We start from the raw sequence: 18,608 nt of genomic DNA, 5'->3' as shown, positions 1-18,608 counted from the left end.
CTGAGACTTTGTAATTGTCCGAGCTGAAGATCGCCATGATGTGCTCCTTACCAGAGCTATGATGAGTGCCGATAACTGCTGGGCAGATCACTGATTAATGCACTCCACAATGGCTATCAAGATTATACCTCAACACAGGCTTCAAGGAAGTAAACCAAGGTACAAAATGAACACTCAAGCCCTTCAAGATCCTATTAAGCAGGACTGCTTCCAAATGACTCTTACGGACCATCTGCTTTTGGAGTTCCCTGGTAACAGCAAGGAACACTGGACCAAGCTAAAAACATCCATTATTGCCGTCTGTGACCAAACTATTGGATACCAAACCAAGAAACACCAGGACTGGCTTGATGAGAATGACAGTGAGATTGAATGCATTATTGACAAGAAAAAGAAGGCCTCTGCTCTGGTCAGACCTCACCTGGAGTACTGTGGTCAGTTCTGGGCACCACAGTTCAAGAAGGACACTGACAAACTGGAACGTGTCCAGAGGAGGGCAACCAAAATGGTCAAAGGCCTGGAAACGATGCCTTATGAAGAACGGCTAAGGGAGCTGGGCATGTTTAGCCTGGAGAAGAGGAGGTTAAGGGGTGATATGATAGCCATGTTCAAATATATAAAAGGATGTCACATAGAGGAGGGAGAAAGGTTGTTTTCTGCTGCTCCAGAGAAGCGGACACGGAGCAATGGATCCAAACTACAAGAAAGAAGATTCCACCTAAACATTAGGAAGAACTTCCTGATAGTAAGAGCTGTTCGACAGTAGAATTTGCTGCCAAGGAGTGTGGTGGAGTCTCCTTCTTTGGAGGTCTTTAAGCAGAGGCTTGACAACCATATGTCAGGAGTGCTCTGATGGTGTTTCCTGCTTGGCAGGGGGTTGGACTCAGTGGCCGTTGTGGTCTCTTCCAACTCTATGATTCTATGATTCTATGATTCTTGCAAAGAGATAGAAACTGCTCCACTAAGAAGAAAACCTATGCCAATGCTAAGGCTGAAATTAAAGAAGAACCAAACAACTAAAGAACACCTGGTGGATAAAAAAGTTCAAGAGATCCAGCACTTAGTCAACACTCATGATGCACAGAGTTTCTTTAAAGCCACAAAGACCATCTATGGGCCAATAAATCATATAACCCCTACACTCAACAGATGGTACTACACCTCTAAAAGATAAGCTATTGTACTGCGCTGGAAAGAACATTACCAACATCTCCTTAATTGCATCTCCCCCATAGCTGCTGAGATCCTCTCACAAATTCTGCAAAAACAAATTAGAGATGAGCATGTAGTATTTCCAAATCGGGAGAGCTGTGTACAGCTATTAACCAAATGAAAAACAACAAAACCAGCAGACCTGATGGGATACCTGCCAAAGTCTTCAAAGTGGGCGGAATTGAACTTGCACAACAACTTCACAAGCTCAGCAAAAAAATTAGAGAGAGAGGAGATCCCAGCAGACTTTAGAGGTGCCAAAATTCTCAGTCTCTTTAAAAAAGGTAACAGAATGGATTGTGGAAACTATCAAGGCATCTCTTTATTAGCTGCAGCCAGCAAAATTCTTGCAAGGATCTTAGCAAACCGTCTATTAACAATATCTGAGGTGACCCTTCCTGAATCCCAAAATGGTTTTAGACCTTCTAGGGCGACAGTGGACATGATTTTACCAACTGACAGCTTCAAGAAAAATGCAGAAAGCAAAACCAACCCCTGTATACGACCTGACTAAGGCATTCAACACTGTAAATTGTAATGCCCTGTGGACTCTCCTTCTGAAAACTGGCTGCTCAGATAAATTTGTGAACATCATCCAGTTCCTCCATGATAATATGACAGCAACAACCGCAGATAACAATGGTTCTCAAAGTGAACCATTCACAGTGGGATGAGGTGTTAAACAAGGTTGTTTTATTGCCCCAACTATTCATTATTTTCATTGCAATGATCCTACACTTTGCCGAAGGGAAACTCCCCTCTGGAGTAGAAATCGTATATTGAACAGATGGAAAGTTCTTTAATCTGAGCAAGTTGAAAGCAAAGAGTAAGGTTACTATAACTTCTGTCATAGAGCTTCAATATGCTGATGACAACGTAGTCTGTGCACGCTCAGAAGATGACCTCCAAACCATCCTAAATATATTTGCAGAAGCTTACGAAAAGCTTGGCCAATTGCTCAACATTCAAAAAACCAAAGTGCTGCATCAACAAGCACAAAACAACCCTTCCGCAGCACCACAAATCCAACTCAATGGTGTAATGTTGGAAAATGTCAGTCACTTCTTCTACCTGGGCAGTTATCCTTCCACAAGGGCTGACATTGATGCCGAAATCCAGCATCGCCTGAGCTCTGTGAGTACGGCTTTCTCCCAATTGAATGCAGGGTGTTTGGGGACTGGGACATTTGCAGGAAAACCAAAATGCTTGTTTACAAAGCTATTGTACTACCAACCTTATTGTATGCCTGTGAAACGTGGACCACTTATAAACGCCATCTCCAACTCCTCAAAAGATTCCATCAACAATGTCTCCGGAAATTTTTACACATCACTTGGGAAGACAGGCAAACTAATGCCAGTGTACTGAAAGAAAAAAAGATCAGCAGTGTTGAAGCAATGATTCTTCAACATCAATTTCGTTGGACTGGTCATGTTGTGCGGATACCTGATTATAGTCTTCCAAAGCAACTACTCTATTCTGAACTTAAAAATGGTAAATGTAATGCTGGTGGCCAACAAAAGAGGTTCAAAGACTCTCTCAAGGCAAATCTTTAAAAATGTAGTATAAACACCGACAACTGGGAAACACTGGCCTGCGAGCACTCCAACTGGAGATGGTCATGGGTTTTGAAGACGCTCAAATTCAGGACGCAAGGGAGAAACATGTTAAGAGGAAGGCACGCTTGGCAAACCCTCACCATGATCAACTCCTGTCCGGAAACCTCTGTCCCCACTGTGGAAGGACATGTGGATCCAGAATTGGCCTCCACAGTCACTTACGGACTCACTTTTAAAACCGTGTTTATGGAAGACAATCTTACTTGGCTACGAGTGATCACTAAAGAAGAAAACCAACCTGCATTGATCAGGATGGAAAGAAACCCACAGAGAGATCTATGTTAATGCTGTGGGGTGGGGGAAAATCAGGGTTGAACTATCAGCACTGAACCTGGTAGGGACGCAGGTGGTGCTGTGGTCTAAACCACTGACTTGCCGATCAGAAGGTCAGCGGTCCAAATCTGAGTGAGGGGGTGAGCTCCCGTTGCTCTGTCCGAGCTTCTGCCAGCCTAGCAGTTTGAAAGCATACCAGTGTAAATAGATAAATAGGTACCACTGCAGCAGAAAGGTAAACATTTCCATGTGCTCTGGTTTCTGTCATGGTGTTTCGTTGCACCAGAAGTGGGTTAGTCATGCTGGCCACATGACCCAGAAAACTGTCTGTGGACAAAAACCAGCTCCCTCGGCCTGAAAAATGAGATGAGCGCTGCACCCCATAGTTGCCTTTGATTAAACCATCCAGGGGTCCTTTACCTTTTTACCTTTTATCGAACCTGGTTCAAGCTCTTACCATACCCACACATCCTTCGAGAAGTAGTTTTTCTTAAGTATTTTACATTTTCTTAAGTATTAATAGATTCCATTTCTTTCTCCACATTTCCCAGTATTTCTTTAACAGGCCATGGAAGAAAAACCAGCCAACTAAAAGCAGATGATTGCTGATCCCCACCCCACCTGCCCCCTGCTTACATGTGTTCATAAGCAAAAGCAGGAGCAGCCAGGAGGGAGAGCTATTTTTTGTTGCGGGGGGAGCATATTCCATGTTCAATGGCTCTTTGTTGAGGGCTGCAGTATCTTTAATCAGGCATCACCTCTTCAAGCAGCCGTATCTTTCATCGGTGTCTTCTACGTTTTTTTTCAGGGTCATCCTGGAAGAGAAGGGCCAGCTGGGGAGAAAGGAGCACAGGTAAAAGCCTGAGTCTACATGCTATGGAGGGACCTGAAGATTGTCCCTTGGACTCTTCCTCTATGCTAAAAACTCAGACATAGTATAGACTAGGTCATTTTAATATTAGTGTCTTCAAGAAATGTTTTGGGATGCATCTTTTAAAAAATCTATCTCATTGCTTTTGCTCCCACTGTTAGAAGCTTTTCAAACAATTAAGTACAGATTTCTGAATTCCAAAATCTCAGTAGAGCAGCCAAAAAATCTTGCTCTCTGTTGAGGCCACTCCATATTTACATCACCTGTATGATCCCCACCAACACAGAGCTTTCTCCCTTGCAACATGTAAAGTCATGCCAACTGCAGTCCTGCAGGGAAGATTCTCAAAAATTCCATATTCAGAAAGTCCTTGTCCTTGTGGTAAAACACAAGTCAAAGCCATTGCATGTCTTATTTTACTGCCTGTTTTACACAAAAATCTGTGACAAATATTTAAGGTTAAATTGCTCTGATTTCTCCACAGTTTCCTCTCTTCTGAACAGTTGAGGCATGACATCAGTGAGAATGTAGCAAAATGTCTGAGATATACCATGAAATGATATCACTATAAGACTTTTAAATCTTAGCATGTATTAGTTCTATCTTAAAGTATCTCCTTTTATGAATAGACTCCAATTTAATGCTTTGACTTATAAATTTTTGTGTCCTCTGTATGCCAATAAGAGAGACTGATTGAAAAAAGAACAACCTTTTTTCCTCCAGGGTCTGTCTGGTGCAGCAGGTCCAATAGGCTACCCAGGTCCCCGTGGAGTCAAGGTAGGTCCTTGTTGCCTCCTTTTACTAAGTTCTTTAACCCAGAATGAGAATCACGGCTGGGTTTTCTCCCCCCACCACACTGCCACATGCTACTGGATCCTCAATTTACAGCTGCAGTCTTGGAAGTAAACCTAACGAAAACCAGTGCCATTACAAGCAAGAATTATTGAATCATCATAGAATTGTAGAGTTGGAAGGGACCCTGCAGATCATCTAGTCCAACCCACTGCAAGGCAGGAATATGCAACTGGCCATATGGGGATTGAACCTGCAACATTGGCATTATCAGCACAGTGCTCTAACCAACTGTGCTATCCAGCCATACTCAGGTTATGTAAGGTTCTTCTGTGTACTCCTTTGGTACCTCTTCATACCTGACTTCTTGTTTTTTTAAAAAAATAAATTTTTATTAAGATTTTAAAGGTTACAGAAAAAATAAATAAATAAAAAGAGAACAATCAAAGAAAAAACAGAAAAAACAGTACATATACAAAAAAGACATCATCAAAAAAGAGAAAAGAGAGAAAAAAATAAAAAAATAAAAAACAAGTCAAACCTTTAACTCACTTACTTACATTCACTTATTTCCTTGACTTCCTCACGCCTCCCATTTTTGTATTCTAATTCAATTAGATATTCCAGCAAATCCTTCCAACTTTGTTTTAATCCCAATAATTTATCTTAGCATACTATAATTCCCCTCTTTGTATTCTAATTCATATAAATATTTCAACAAATCTTTCATCTTATTTTTATCCTTATATCTTTTCTTATTATAGTATAGTTTTCCATTCTTTCTTTCACCAAATAACCATCCACTTTTACTTTATCCAATCTTAACTCTCATCAAAACTTATATATCTGTACTTATTCTTAAGACGCTTCCCCTAGGGTCAAAAAAGATTCCATTCCACGATTTCCCCATCTCTCATTAAAAAACAAGAAACAAATTATATTATATACACTTTAAATTCCCAATTTTCTTCCACCAGATCCCCTCCCCGGTTTCGGCCCCTAGCAATGGTCCATCAGTCTCGGAAAACCATCAGCCCGGAGATCTTAAATCCGAGGCTCTTAAGTCTCTTTCATGTTCCCTCTGCCGGTCTTTTTGATAGTTTTTGGTGTTGAAAACCAGATCTCGGGGAAGCTCCAACCCAACGGTAATCATATTCCTTCCTGCCAAACTTCCATAGTTAAAAATAGGGCCTATAGGATATTCCCAATCTTGTTTCACACTCCTTTCAAATCCAAAGGCCCCCAAAACTCCAACCTCCACCTGGCTCAGATTTGTATCCCAAAGGTCATTTGATCTCCACATAGGGTGATCTCTCCATCTTTCATTTTCCAGGCCAAGCCAGGCTTCCATCTCCAAAAATTTGCTTCTCCTTGTTGCCATCATGTAAGGCCTCAAATTGTAGTCCACCATTTGCCTCTGTAGGGTTACAGCTCCCCCTTTCATCACTTTAATCACAATATGATTCTCCTTCTCAAATTTTTCAATTTGTTCAGTTGGAAGAGGTTCCTGTGCCGAGTTCTTGTCGACTTCTTTACTAATACCCACTTTTGTTCCCAAAATTACAACATTAGTAACCATAACATTTATCTGGTCTTGCAGCTTTCCCAAGAGATAAAATGTCCTGTTCAGTTCACACTCGATTTCCTTCCCGACCGCCATCCTTAAACAGTCCAAGGTCAAAAACTGATTTCTCAAGGCTTTTATCTTTAAAGGCAATTTCCCAGCTGCTCCTTACGACAATATCACGAAGCTTCCTCTAGAGGGATTCAAGTTCCTTTTCACTCCTTCCAGCACAGACCCAAAGGTCCCATACGTTAAATTGTAACAGTTCCTTCCTTCTTTAAACGTAAGCTTGTAACAAAAATGGACAGTAGAGACAAAGTCCTTCTTTTGTATCTTGACAGCTAACTTGACAGCTGTCAAATTTATCTATTCACCATCTACGGGCTCTCACAGACCACTCCCGGGTTTACGGAAGTGGCGCTTCAATTCCCGAATTTTAACCTTCTCCTGCAGGTTCCCCTGCTTCCAAAAAAAAATAAAATATTGATGGTAGTTTCAATCAGTGGAATTTAAATCCTTTACATAAAACTCTCCACGACCTTAGTTAACAGGTTCTTTGCTTCAGTTTATTTACAGAAAGGGGAGGCGGACTTCCTGTTTAGACCTTCCCCGATTGGTGCCAATTTAAAAATACTTTAAAAATCCAATTTCCATTCTACTCACGGGTTGTTGTTTGAAATCCAATTGTCCACAAGAAAAAGTCAGCGCTCTCCAGCAACGGCTATGCGGCTTCACTCCGTAAAAATAGCGGTCGATTCAAAACACCACGCCGCTCACCCCACGTCACTTCGGAACCCCTGAAAAGGGGTTTCCCTGTGGGTAGGGGGGCGCTCCTGGTGTCAGCCAAATCCCACGTTCCCAGGCTTCATCCGCCTGGGATTTCTAAAGGGTCTCCGCCTTCGCCGTGGCGGCACGACCCGAATTCCACGAAGGGTGCCTCTCAGTCAGAGGAACGCCGCCATTGCCGATGGCACTAACCCGGAAGTCCTTCATACCTGACTTCTTGGCCTTGTCTTTCCAGACTCAGGATCTGCTCATGTTATCCCAGATCTAGCATAGAGCTCTCTCGAGCTCTCTCTGCGCACATGCCATAAACTGAGTTAATTTGCACTTATTTTGTTTTAAAAGAGGTACAAGAGCATCCATTGGTACTGCATCTTTAATACAAGCCACAATCCCCACTATTTAGTTTGCATTATTTATTGAACCTTTAGTGGAAATTATTAGATCAAATGCTACAAATAATGTAGCTAAAATTGGTCAGAAGAATTTAAAATTAGCTCATATGCAGATGATGTCACACTATTTGTAAACAAATAGAGCAACCATACAAAATCTGAAAAGCTAGCCTTGAACATAAGCCAATAGTTTAAGAGAAAAATTGCATATTGGTCACATTTAATTACTTCATAGTTGGGGGAATTGTTGGGGAAACAGCAGTCTAAAAATGATGGTGTTGCCAAAAATAATACTTTTATTTTTGAATTTACCTTTGGGAATTCACTTAAATCTTCTACAATTGGCTAAAGGTTTTTGTAGATGTTTTTGGTGAAAGACCCAGAGCAGTTCAAAAATCTCTATTTAATGTAGAGTTGCCCCTTTGTTAGATTCCATGTACTGGGTAAATCATTGGGTATATACGGTAATTCAAAGGAATATTTTCCTCTGCAAATTTAAGATTATTCTGTACAGTCATGTTGATCATCTCTTTATTACCTCTGCCAGACATAATGGAGTCCAGTAAGTTCTGAATAATACTGTTTGTTGCTTGACTCTTAGTTTAAAGTCCAGAGACACCCTTGTTATAGAACTTAATACATTTTCCCATTGCTTGGTCGAGACCGAAATCTCAAATCTTTATTCCATTCCTCCTTTAATATCTGTGTATCAAACTGGTTTGCTGCTAATAAACGTTTGTATAAGACGATAGTGGATTTTTTTGTTAAGAATTGATCAGCTGTTTTAATATCTCTATCATCTCTGAAACTGTAAAAACCGCTCATCCAATATTTGCAACTTAGAAACAGTATTCATACCTTAATTACTGAGTGTGGTTCTTTAGGAAGACTCGGTGAATTTGAAACACCAACAAATACATGGAGATGGGTGTGGCAGAATGGGTCATAGAATCATAGAATCATAGAATCATAGTGTTGGAAGAGACCACAAGGGCCATCGAGTCCAACCCCCTGCCAAGCAGGAAACACCATCAGAGCACTCCTGACATATGGTTGTCAAGCCTCTGCTTAAAGACCTCCAAAGAAGGAGACTCCACCACACTCCTTGGCAGCAAGTTCCACTGTCGAACAGCTCTTACTGTCAGGAAGTTCTTCCTAATGTTTAGGTGGAATCTTCTTTCTTGTAGTTTGGATCCATTGCTCCATGTCCGCTTCTCTGGAGCAGCAGAAAACAACCTTTCTCCCTCCTCTATGTGACATCCTTTTATATATTTGAACATGGCTATCATATCACCCCTTAACCTCCTTTTCTCCAGGCTAAACATGCCCAGCTCCCTTAGCCGTTCCTCATAAGGCATCGTTTCCAGGCCTTTGGCCATTTTGGTTGCCCTCCTCTGGACACGTTCCAGTTTGTCAGTGTCCTTCTTCAACTGTGGTGCCCAGAACTGGACACAGTACTCCAGGTGAGGTCTGACCAGAGCAGAATACAGTGGCACTATTACTTCCCTTGATCTAGATGCTGTACTCCTATTGATGCAGCCCAGAATTGCATTGGCTTTTTTAGCTGCCGCGTCACACTGTTGGCTAATGTCAAATTTGTGGTCAACCAAGACTCCTAGATCCTTTTCACATGTACTGCTCTCAAGCCAGGTGTCACCCATCTTGTATTTGTGCCTCTCATTTTTTTTGCCCAAGTGCAATACCTTCCATTTCTCCCTGTTAAAATTCATCTTGTTTGTTTTGGCCCAGTTCTCTAATCTGTCAAGGTCGTTTTGAAGTGTGATCGTGTCCTCTGGGGTGTTAGCTACCCCTCCCAGTTTGGTGTCATCTGCAAATTTGATCAGGATGCCCTTGAGTCCATCATCCAAGTCGTTGATAAAGATGTTGAATAAGACCGGGCCCAAGACAGAACCCTGTGGCACCCCACTAGTCACTCTTCTCCAGGATGAAGAGGAACCATTGATGAGCACCCTTTGGGTTCGGTCAGTCAGCCAGTTACAAATCCACTGCATGGTAGCATAGTCAAGACCACATTTTACCAGCTTCTTTACAAAAACATCATGGGGCACCTTGTCAAATGCCTTGCTGAAATCAAGGTAGGCTACATCCACTGCGTTCCCTTCATCTACCAGGCTTGTAATTCTGTCAAAAAACGAGTTCAGGTTAGTCTGACATGACTTATTTTTCAGAAATCCATGCGGACTATTGGTGATCACAGTATTCCTTTCTAGGTGCTCACAAACTGTTTGCTTAATGATCTGCTCCAGAATCTTCACTGGTATTGATGTCAAACTGACTGGGCGGTAATTATTTGGGTCCTCTCTTTTCCCCTTTTTGAAAATAGGGACAACATTTGCCCTCCTCCAGTCTGCCGGGACTTCGCCTGTTCTCCAGGAATTCTCAAAGATGACTGCCAGTGGTTCTGAGATCACATCTGCCAGTTCTTTTAATACTCTTGGGTGCAGTTCATCTGGCCCTGGAGACTTGAATACATCTAAACTAGCCAAGTATTCTTGTACTATCTCCTTAGTTATTCTGGGCTGTGTTTCCTCTGCTGAATCATTTGCTCCAAATTCTTCAGGTCGGGCATTGTTTTCTTTATCAGAGAAGACTGAGGCAAAGAAGGCATTGAGGAGTTCAGCCCTTTCTGTGTCCCCTGTTTGCATTTCACCATCTTCTCCTCTGAGTGACCCCACTGTTTCTTTGTTCTTCCTTTTGCTATGAACATACCCATAAAAGCCTTTTTTGTTGCTTTTAACCTCTCTAGCAAGCCTGAGTTCATTCTGTGCTTTAGCTTTTCTGACTTTGTGTCTACACGTGCTGGCTATTTGTTTGAATTCCTCTTTGGTGGTTTCCTCCCTTTTCCATTTTTTGTACACATCCTTTTTTAATCTTAACTCAGTTAAAAGTTCTTTAGATAGCCACCCTGGCTTCTTTAGGCACCTTCCATGTTTCCGAAGAGCATGATCACTCGCGCCTAATGATCCTTCCACTTCTACCCCACTAACCAGGTCATCAACATTGGTTAGGACCAGATCTAAAATGGCTGTTCCTCTTGTTGCTTCTCCCTCTTTCTGGACAACGAAGTTGTCTGCAAGGCCAGTGAGGAATCTGTTTGACCTTATGCTCTTGGCTGAGTTTGACATCCAACAAATATCCGGGTAATTGAAGTCCCCCATTACTACTATCTCCCTTCCTTTTGCCTGCTTGGCCATCTGTTTCAGTAAGGCATCATCTATGTCCTCCGTTTGGCTTGGGGATCTATAGTAAACTCCCACAATGAGGTCCCTGTTATTCTTCTCTCCCTTAGTTTTGACCCAAATGCTCTCACTTTGGCTTTGAGGTTCTAAATCTTGGATCTCTTCACAGGTATACACATCCCTGACATATAACGCCACTCCTCCTCCTTTCTTGTCTGGTCTGTTTCTCTGAAATAGATTGTATCCCTCCATTATTACATTCCAATCGTGGGACTTATCCCACCAGGTTTCAGTGATGCCTATTATGTCATATTTAGTTTGCTGTACCAAGAGCTCAAGCTCATCTTGTTTATTTCCCATGCTTTGTGCATTAGTGTACAGATATTGAAGTCCATTAATCATTCCCCCGTGTCTCTTATTTAAGGATTTTTTCCTCCCACCACTAGGTCTGCGTGCTGTTTGCTCCATTTGGTCTATGACATTTGGATGATCATCTTCATCAATTGATAGACTCCTACCTTCAGGAGCACTGTCTCCCTCCCCCACATTAGTCAGTTTAAAGCCCTCCTGATGAGGTTTCTGAGATTTTTGGCAAAAACAGTCCTCCCAACCATTGTGAGGTGCAGCCCATTGCTTGCCAGAAGCCCATCTTCAAGAAACTGCAGTCCGTGATCTAAGAATCCAGACCATTCCTATTTACACCATTTGCGAAGCCAGCTGTTCACTTCCACTATTTTCCCCTCTCTCCCTGGGCCACGTCGTTCAACTGGGAGGACCGATGAGATGACAATTTGTGCATTTAATTCAATTTCCTGCCCAGAGCCTTGTAGTCTCTTTTGATCTTCTGGAGGCTATTGCTTGCAGTGTCATTGGTTCCCACATGAACCAAGAGGAAGGGGTATTTGTCAGTGGGTTTTATGATTCCTTGCAGTCGTTCAGTTACATCTTGGATCTTAGCCCCGGGGAGACAGCACACTTCCCGAGACATCTTGTCAGGCCCACAGATCACTGCTTCTGTTCCCCTCAGTAGGGAATCCCCTATCACCACTACACGCCTCCTCTTAGGTTTGGTCGGGGTTCTTCCGTGAGCTGTCCGTTCCAAGGTCGCCTGCACATTCCCTGAGGACTGACTTTGCTGCTCGTCTTCATATACCTGATTGACTGTAATGAGGGAGAGATCCTCAAATGGAGTCTGCTCTTCGTCTTCCATGCTAGGGGAGAGGACCTCAAAGCGATTGTGTATTTCTAAACAATCAGAGCATACCCTGGGCCTCCTACTTCTTTGAGTCACGTTTCTCCATATATCTGGCTCCTGTGTTGGTGAACTAGCCTCCTTCTCAGGGGAGTCCCCTGTCTCCTCCTTGGTGGAGACGGTGTGCTCTGTTGCTTTCCAAGAAGAGCTCCAGATCTCTAATTCTTTGGAGCGTAGCTACACGTTCCTCCAGTTGCTGGACTTTGTCTTCTAAGAGGGCAATCAACATGCAATTGCTGCCTGCAACCTTTGGCAAGATGGCAAACATTGCCCAGGAACCGCAGGCGACTGCAGCTGTTCCCTCACCCTCCATCTTGAGAACGTGTCGTTGGGGGTGGCTACAGCGCTCCTCCATCATAAAAAGCGTGAAGACAGGACAAATAACTCCCCCCCCAAAAAAACCTAGGTCTCCCCCAACAAACGTTTGAGACTAGCTCCCCTAAATCTAAAAGATGGATCAAACTGCCCTGCAAGCTCTGATAAGCCACAGCTGGGGGGCCACAGCTAATCACCTGCCTCAACAGAAACCCTGCCCCCTCTGACCTTTGCACAGGGAGAGCAGCTAATCAGCCACAAAGAAACACACACACACAAGAAAACCCTTTTTGCTCCTTCTTCAGCTGCTGCCCTGCAAGCTCTGAAGGTCATTGTTAACCTCAAAGGAAGATTCTATAAAATGATTTTTAGATCTTATTTAACATCAAAACATCTTCACTGTATGTATGAAATGGTCAGTGTTGGAGATGTAAGATGCCTAACACACACATCTTAAATATTTTCTGGTACTGTCTTAAAATAAAACAAATTTCGGGATTGATATCGTTAAAGAAATTGAAACAATTGTGGCATATATTCTGCCAGTAGACCCACTTGTCTTCTTATTTGATTGTAATAAGGATGCAGGGACATGGGTGGTGCTGTGGTCTAAACCACGAAGCCTCTTCGGCTTGCCGATCAGTGAGCTCCCATTGCTCTGTCCCAGCTTCTGTCAACCTAGCAGTTCGAAAGCACACCAGTGTGAGTAGATAAATAGATACCACTGCAGTGGGAAGGTAAACATTTCCATGTGCTCCGGTTTCCGTCACGGTGTCCTGTTATGCCAGAAGCGGTTTAGTCATGCTGGCCACATGACCCAGAAAGCTGTCTGTGGACAAACGCCGGCTCCCTCGGCCTGAAGCAGGAGGAGTGCCACACCCCATAGTCACCTTTGACTGGGTTTAACCATCCTTTTTTAACCTAGTAAGGATGCAATACCGACAGATGTCAGAGAGATGGTACTCTAAGTGCAGCCTATATACCTATTGCTTACAACACATGCCATTGGCACATGTCAATGTGCATGACTGGTTCACTAAGGCTGGGGCACAGTCTGTATGGTTACCGTAAATTAACCGATTTGTTTCAGATCAGAGTGGGTTGACAGATTTATGACTCTTTGGCTGAAATATTTTTTGTTGTTAAATCATGTACTGGTATAGTAAGATATATGGAAAATCTAATTTACATGTTTTGTCAAGAATACTGGTACTTTATTTTTAGACTAAGGTTAGTGGATTATTGGACTAAGGCTTGTGAATAGCAGCTATTTCTATTTTTTAATCAAATGTGTTAAATCATTCAAATGGTTTTTTCTTTAACAATATGCATCTATTGTCAAATAAATAAATATTTTTTTAACACTTGATGCTATTAATTTTTCTGGCTAACACTGTTGTACCTTTCCATGTTTCCGCAGGGGGCATTTGGCATGAGGGGCCTCAAAGGTAGCAAAGGTGAGAAGGTGAGTTTTTAGGTGAGGGATCTATTTCAGACAACAGATCTCATGGATTTCTTCTAATCTCCGAATATGACTTGTCTGTTCCTGCTTTCTCTACTTGTTGTACACCATGTAACAAATTATGGAAGTTTAATCTGGGGAATAATCTGGGTTGTCTATGCTCTGGTGGCCTCAAGGTTAAAATACTGCAATGCGCTATGCCTAGGGCTGCCTCTGAAGACAGTGTGGAAACTTCAGCTAGTGCAGAATTCAGCGGCCAGGCTGCTCACTGGAGTGTTCTTTTTTAAACAAGCTGAGATTTTATTTCTTCCTGATGAATTATAAAGTAATGGTGTTAAGTATCTACCTGCCAAATTTAACATCTTCTTTATTTTCTAAAATTCTTATAATTGCCAACAATTTGTAACTGGGAAAAGTGAAGATGTTCAGGAGAATCTGCATTCAAAATTTTGCAAGTAAATTTGAGTTAGTAGTTCTGCTAGCAGGTTTGCCAGCTAATTGGCCTAATACAGGCAATTTGTACCAGTCGCTGGACACTCGGTTCCTGAATGGGACCCCTTACCCTCTCAGAAAACTGGAATATTCCAACACTTCCCAGTCATCCTCCAGGAGCAGTTTTGTGGCTCAGCCCATTTGGGTCCTTTGGAGGGTTTGTGCTGTTGGCAAGGATTGTAAGGGGAGGTTTTGGTAAAAGGTAAAAGGGAAGGCTCTCTGAGCATCACCCAAATTGGGCAGCTAGTACAGCAGAGAAGTTGTGGACACTGGTACTGTGAATATGTATGCTTCTTGATGCCACACCTCAGTGTCAAAGTTAGAGGGACGCAGGTGGCGCTGTGGGTTAAAGCCTCAGCGCCTAGGGCTTGCCGATCGAAAGGTCGGCGGTTCGAATCCCTGCGGCGGGGTGCGCTCCCGCTGCTCGGTCCCAGTGCCTGCCAACCTAGCAGCTCGAAAGCACCTCCGGGTGCAAGTAGATAAATAGGGACTGCTTACCAGCGGGAAGGTAAACAGCGTTTCCGTGTGCGGCTCTGGCTCTGGCTCTGGCTCTGGCCAGAGCAGCGATGTCACGCTGGCCATGTGACCGGCCAGTGTCTCCGGACAGCGCTGGCCCCTGGCCTCTTAAGTGAGATGGGCGCACAACCCCAGAGTCTGTCAAGACTGGCCCGTACGGGCAGGGGTACCTTTACCTTTACCTTTAAAAGGGAAGGCTCTCTGAGCATCACCCAAATTGGGCAGCTAGTACAGCAGAGAAGTTGTGGACACTGGTACTGTGAATATGTATGCTTCTTGATGCCACACCTCAGTGTCAAAGTTAGAGACCTGGGCACTTCTACTGCTTCAGCTACCTGTTGTCTCTTTATAGGGAGAAGATGGATTTCCTGGTTTCAAGGGTGACATGGGGCCAAAAGGTGACCGGGTGAGCGATACCCTTCCCCATATGCTAATGGTTCTGTACGTTTGAGAACTTTGAGTGTGCTAATCACACAGTTTAACACATTTGTAAAGCAAGCTAATGTATACTTAGCTGCATCATTTTCCTAAATGACTCCAGTTCTTGTACTGGGGAATCTGTAAATCTCTGACCTCCCAATATTTTTACCCCCGGGTTCTGCTACAACCACCCTTTTGTTTTTATTTCTGACAGGGTGATGCTGGCCCATTGGGTATACGTGGTGAGGATGGCCCTGAGGGGCTGAAAGGGCAGGCAGGACCTGTGGGGGAAGCTGGTTCTTCTGGGCCAGCTGGTGAGAAGGTGAGTCATTGCCCCATCACCCTCCCTGTGTCTAATTTTAGGAATCCCTGCTCCCCACATTAAATGGGGGGCACCCTTTGCTTGGTCTCGCTCAGCCCCCTGGGGCACCATTAGCGCAGGCTTGGCTTCACCTTCCCCAGGTGGGATACCTGGAGGTCTCCGCCTACCTCAGCCAGTTGCCCAATCCCACCTGAAGAGGCGTTGCCAAAGTGATCAGGCCAGGTAGGGGGAGGGACCACCTGCCCACACAATAGGGGGAGGATCTTACCTGGGAATAGGTAGCTAGCTGCTTTACGCTGGGTTCACACTACTTTGCACCCAGTTCTCTTCTCTACCCACTTTCAAGGACTTGTCTAGTCCTTTTTTGCAGTGGTGTAGCATGGGTTGCCGATGCCTGGGGTGGGGAAAGTGTTGAAACTGGGGAGCAGCTGGGATGGAGGTGCACACCAGGGGGGCCTTTCCCCCCTTGGGCCCTTTCCTGCCTCCCTCCCTCCTGGGTGGTCGGCCATGGCCCCCTCCCCCTTGACTCGGCTGGGTGGCATGTAGGTGGCAGTGGCAAGGCATGTGGGTGGGGGGCACACTGGTTGGCATCCATGCTAGGAGAGCTCAGGGCTGCCCTTGCATGGCCCACTGTTGCCTGCTGGCCATGACCCCTCACTGCTGGGGAGGCCAGTGCCAGGAGTGCCAAGTGGAGCTGCCACTGCTCCTTCCGCAGCTACCGTGGCTCAGCCCCCACCGCAGCCTCTTCCTCCCTGGCCTGGGCCTGGGCCTGGGCCACTCCTCCCTGGGTCTGGGCCACTGCTCCCACCGGCACCCAGTGTTCCCCGGACCTCGCCACCTCACAGGCCAGGAGAGTCAGCGCCTCTGGCCAGTCCAGGGGCAGGGCGCACACAGGCGTCCAAGAAGGAGGCACTGCCCAGCCCCAAAGGATGAAGGTTGAGGGCCTGGCCCAGGCATGGCCCAGGCATGGCTTGCTTCCATGTGGCTCCAGAAGGCAGCAGGAGCTCAGCAGGGAACCTGTTGTGGGGGTGCCTGGTTGCGGTCCTCTCATAATTTTGCGCTTGGAAGTCACCATCCCCATGGCCCCCCACATGCTATGCCACTGTTTTGGGGGCACTTTAAGACTTTGATCTTTTATTTTTGCAGGGGAAATTGGGGGTGCCAGGCCTACCAGGATACCCTGGACGCCAGGGACCTAAGGTGAGTATGAGGAGATTTCTGAGGTAAAGGAAGGATGACATGTCCCCGGCCGTCACCTGTTTTACTGAGACGGTGTGGTTTTCCTGCAGGGCTCAACTGGATTTCCAGGGCCTCTGGGCCTCATTGGAGAAAAAGGCAAACGGGTGAGTGGAGCCATGGGAAACAGGGGCCACATCTGGAAAGCACCATGTGAATGGAAGGTACATCCTGGGTTTGTAGGTGTGGTAGGGCTGCCATATTTCAAAAAGTAAGTTGCTGAGCTTTTTTTAGGGAAACTTGATTTTTCAATTGACTTGCCTCATGAGAAGTTGTGAGATAGTTGAAAGATAGCAAAGAAAAGAGAAGCCAATGAGATTAAGAGAGTGGCATGACAGAGCCAGATGGAGGAAAGGCCACTACATTGGTACCTCTGGTTACGAACTTAATTCGTTCCGGAGGTCCATTCTTAACCTGAAACCGTTCTTAGCCTGAGGTACCACTTTAGCTAATGGGGCCTCCTGCTGCCGCCAGCACGTGATTTCTGTTCTCATCCTGAGGTAAAGTTCTTAACCCGAGGTACTACTTCCGGGTTAGCGGAGTCTGTAACCTGAAGTGTTTGTAACCCGAGGTACCACTGTATAAGCTATGGAATTATAATTTTAATATTTTAGAATTGCTATGTTTCCCTTCATATCATTAAGTAATTGGCACCAATCCATGTTCATCATCATCATCATCATCATCATCATTTTTATTTATACCCTGCCCATCTGTCTGGGTTTCCCCAGCCACTATGATCAGCTCCCAACAGAAAATTAATAATAAAAAAGTGACAACATCAAACATCAAAAACTTCCCTAAAGAGGAGGTGCACACCAGGGGGCCCTTCTCCCCTTGGGCACTTTCTTGCCTCTCTCCATCCTTGGTGGCAAATATGGGTGTCAGAGAACAAGGCCTTCAGTCTTTTTAATAGGGTTCTCTGGCCCACGCCTTGCAATGTACTAGGGCTTAATCTGATTTGGGGTTCAACCCTGAAACCTGATTTCAAAGTGAAGGGCTTAGTTCTGAAATTTATTAAACCAAGATAAAAGTGCATCTGAGCATGTGCAGAGTGCTTTTCCTCAGTCCTTACACATCTAGGATTGAAGATAAGGCTTGCCAGGGCAGAAGGCATGATTTTCAGGGGCAAGCCTGCATCTGAGCTAACTCACCCCTTCCAAACTTGGCCTCCCATCATCCCTCACATTGGCAAGGGATGATGCGAGTTGTAGGCTGACAACATCTGCAGGGCAATAGGGTTTCCATCTCTAGTTTGCGTAATCAAGCGATGAATTGGAGCTGAAAGGAAGACAGCATCTCTGGGCAAGACAGGACTTCTTTGCCTTAATAACTCTGGTGAGTGGAGCGTCCTAGAGGGACAGAGGCCCCTGGGGATGACTAAAGTGCTGAGGCACGGTGCCATGTATGGGTGCCCTACTTTTGTGTCTCATCTTCTGTTTCTCTTTATGTTTCACAGGGCAAAGCTGGCCAGGCTGGGCAGACAGGACAACGGGGTCCCCCGGTGAGCTTTTACCCAATGTGACAGCACAGCTTATTTTTATTGTTATTAACCTCTTTTAGTTGCTTTGTACAAAAAGGTCTCAAAGCAGCATAACAAGATAAAATATAAACAGAAAAAAATAGCTTTAAAACCAGACAATTTGAAACAGTGAACAATTCAAAAATCATAATATGTTCATCCAACAACACAATGCATTGAACAAGACCTACCCCACCTCACTAAAAGATTAGCACCAGGGGACTTCCGGTTAAGGCAGCATGGCGGACGCCACGGCAACGGGCAGGTCCTGAAGCCAGCCAGAACCTACAAAGCTACCTGGCTGGCTCCTGGGCTGCTGGAACTGCTGCTGCCAGCACCACTGGTGTTGTTACCAGCACCAT

General features: G+C 44.7%; 1 protein-coding gene across 7 annotated transcripts in view; it reads left to right on the top strand.

The window, feature by feature from the left end:
- COL5A3 (collagen type V alpha 3 chain) overlaps window positions 1-18,608 on the top strand; it is a 142,441-nt gene that overhangs the window by 79,839 nt on the left and 43,994 nt on the right. For all 7 annotated transcript variants that reach the window (XM_079967786.1, XM_079967785.1, XM_079967789.1 and 4 more), the window contains 8 exons: window positions 3,913-3,957; window positions 4,699-4,752; window positions 13,697-13,741; window positions 15,099-15,152; window positions 15,381-15,488; window positions 16,635-16,688; window positions 16,778-16,831; window positions 18,184-18,228. In XM_079967786.1, the coding sequence (XP_079823912.1) occupies window positions 3,913-3,957; window positions 4,699-4,752; window positions 13,697-13,741; window positions 15,099-15,152; window positions 15,381-15,488; window positions 16,635-16,688; window positions 16,778-16,831; window positions 18,184-18,228 (459 nt within the window). The remainder of the gene's footprint in view (window positions 1-3,912; window positions 3,958-4,698; window positions 4,753-13,696; window positions 13,742-15,098; window positions 15,153-15,380; window positions 15,489-16,634; window positions 16,689-16,777; window positions 16,832-18,183; window positions 18,229-18,608) is intronic.

Source organism: Podarcis cretensis, assembly GCF_951804945.1.
Source record: "Podarcis cretensis genome assembly, chromosome: 2".
NCBI lineage: Eukaryota > Metazoa > Chordata > Lepidosauria > Squamata > Lacertidae > Podarcis > Podarcis cretensis.
The sequence above is the reverse complement of the archived record's forward strand: the minus strand, read 5'-3'. Positions and strand labels throughout refer to the sequence as shown.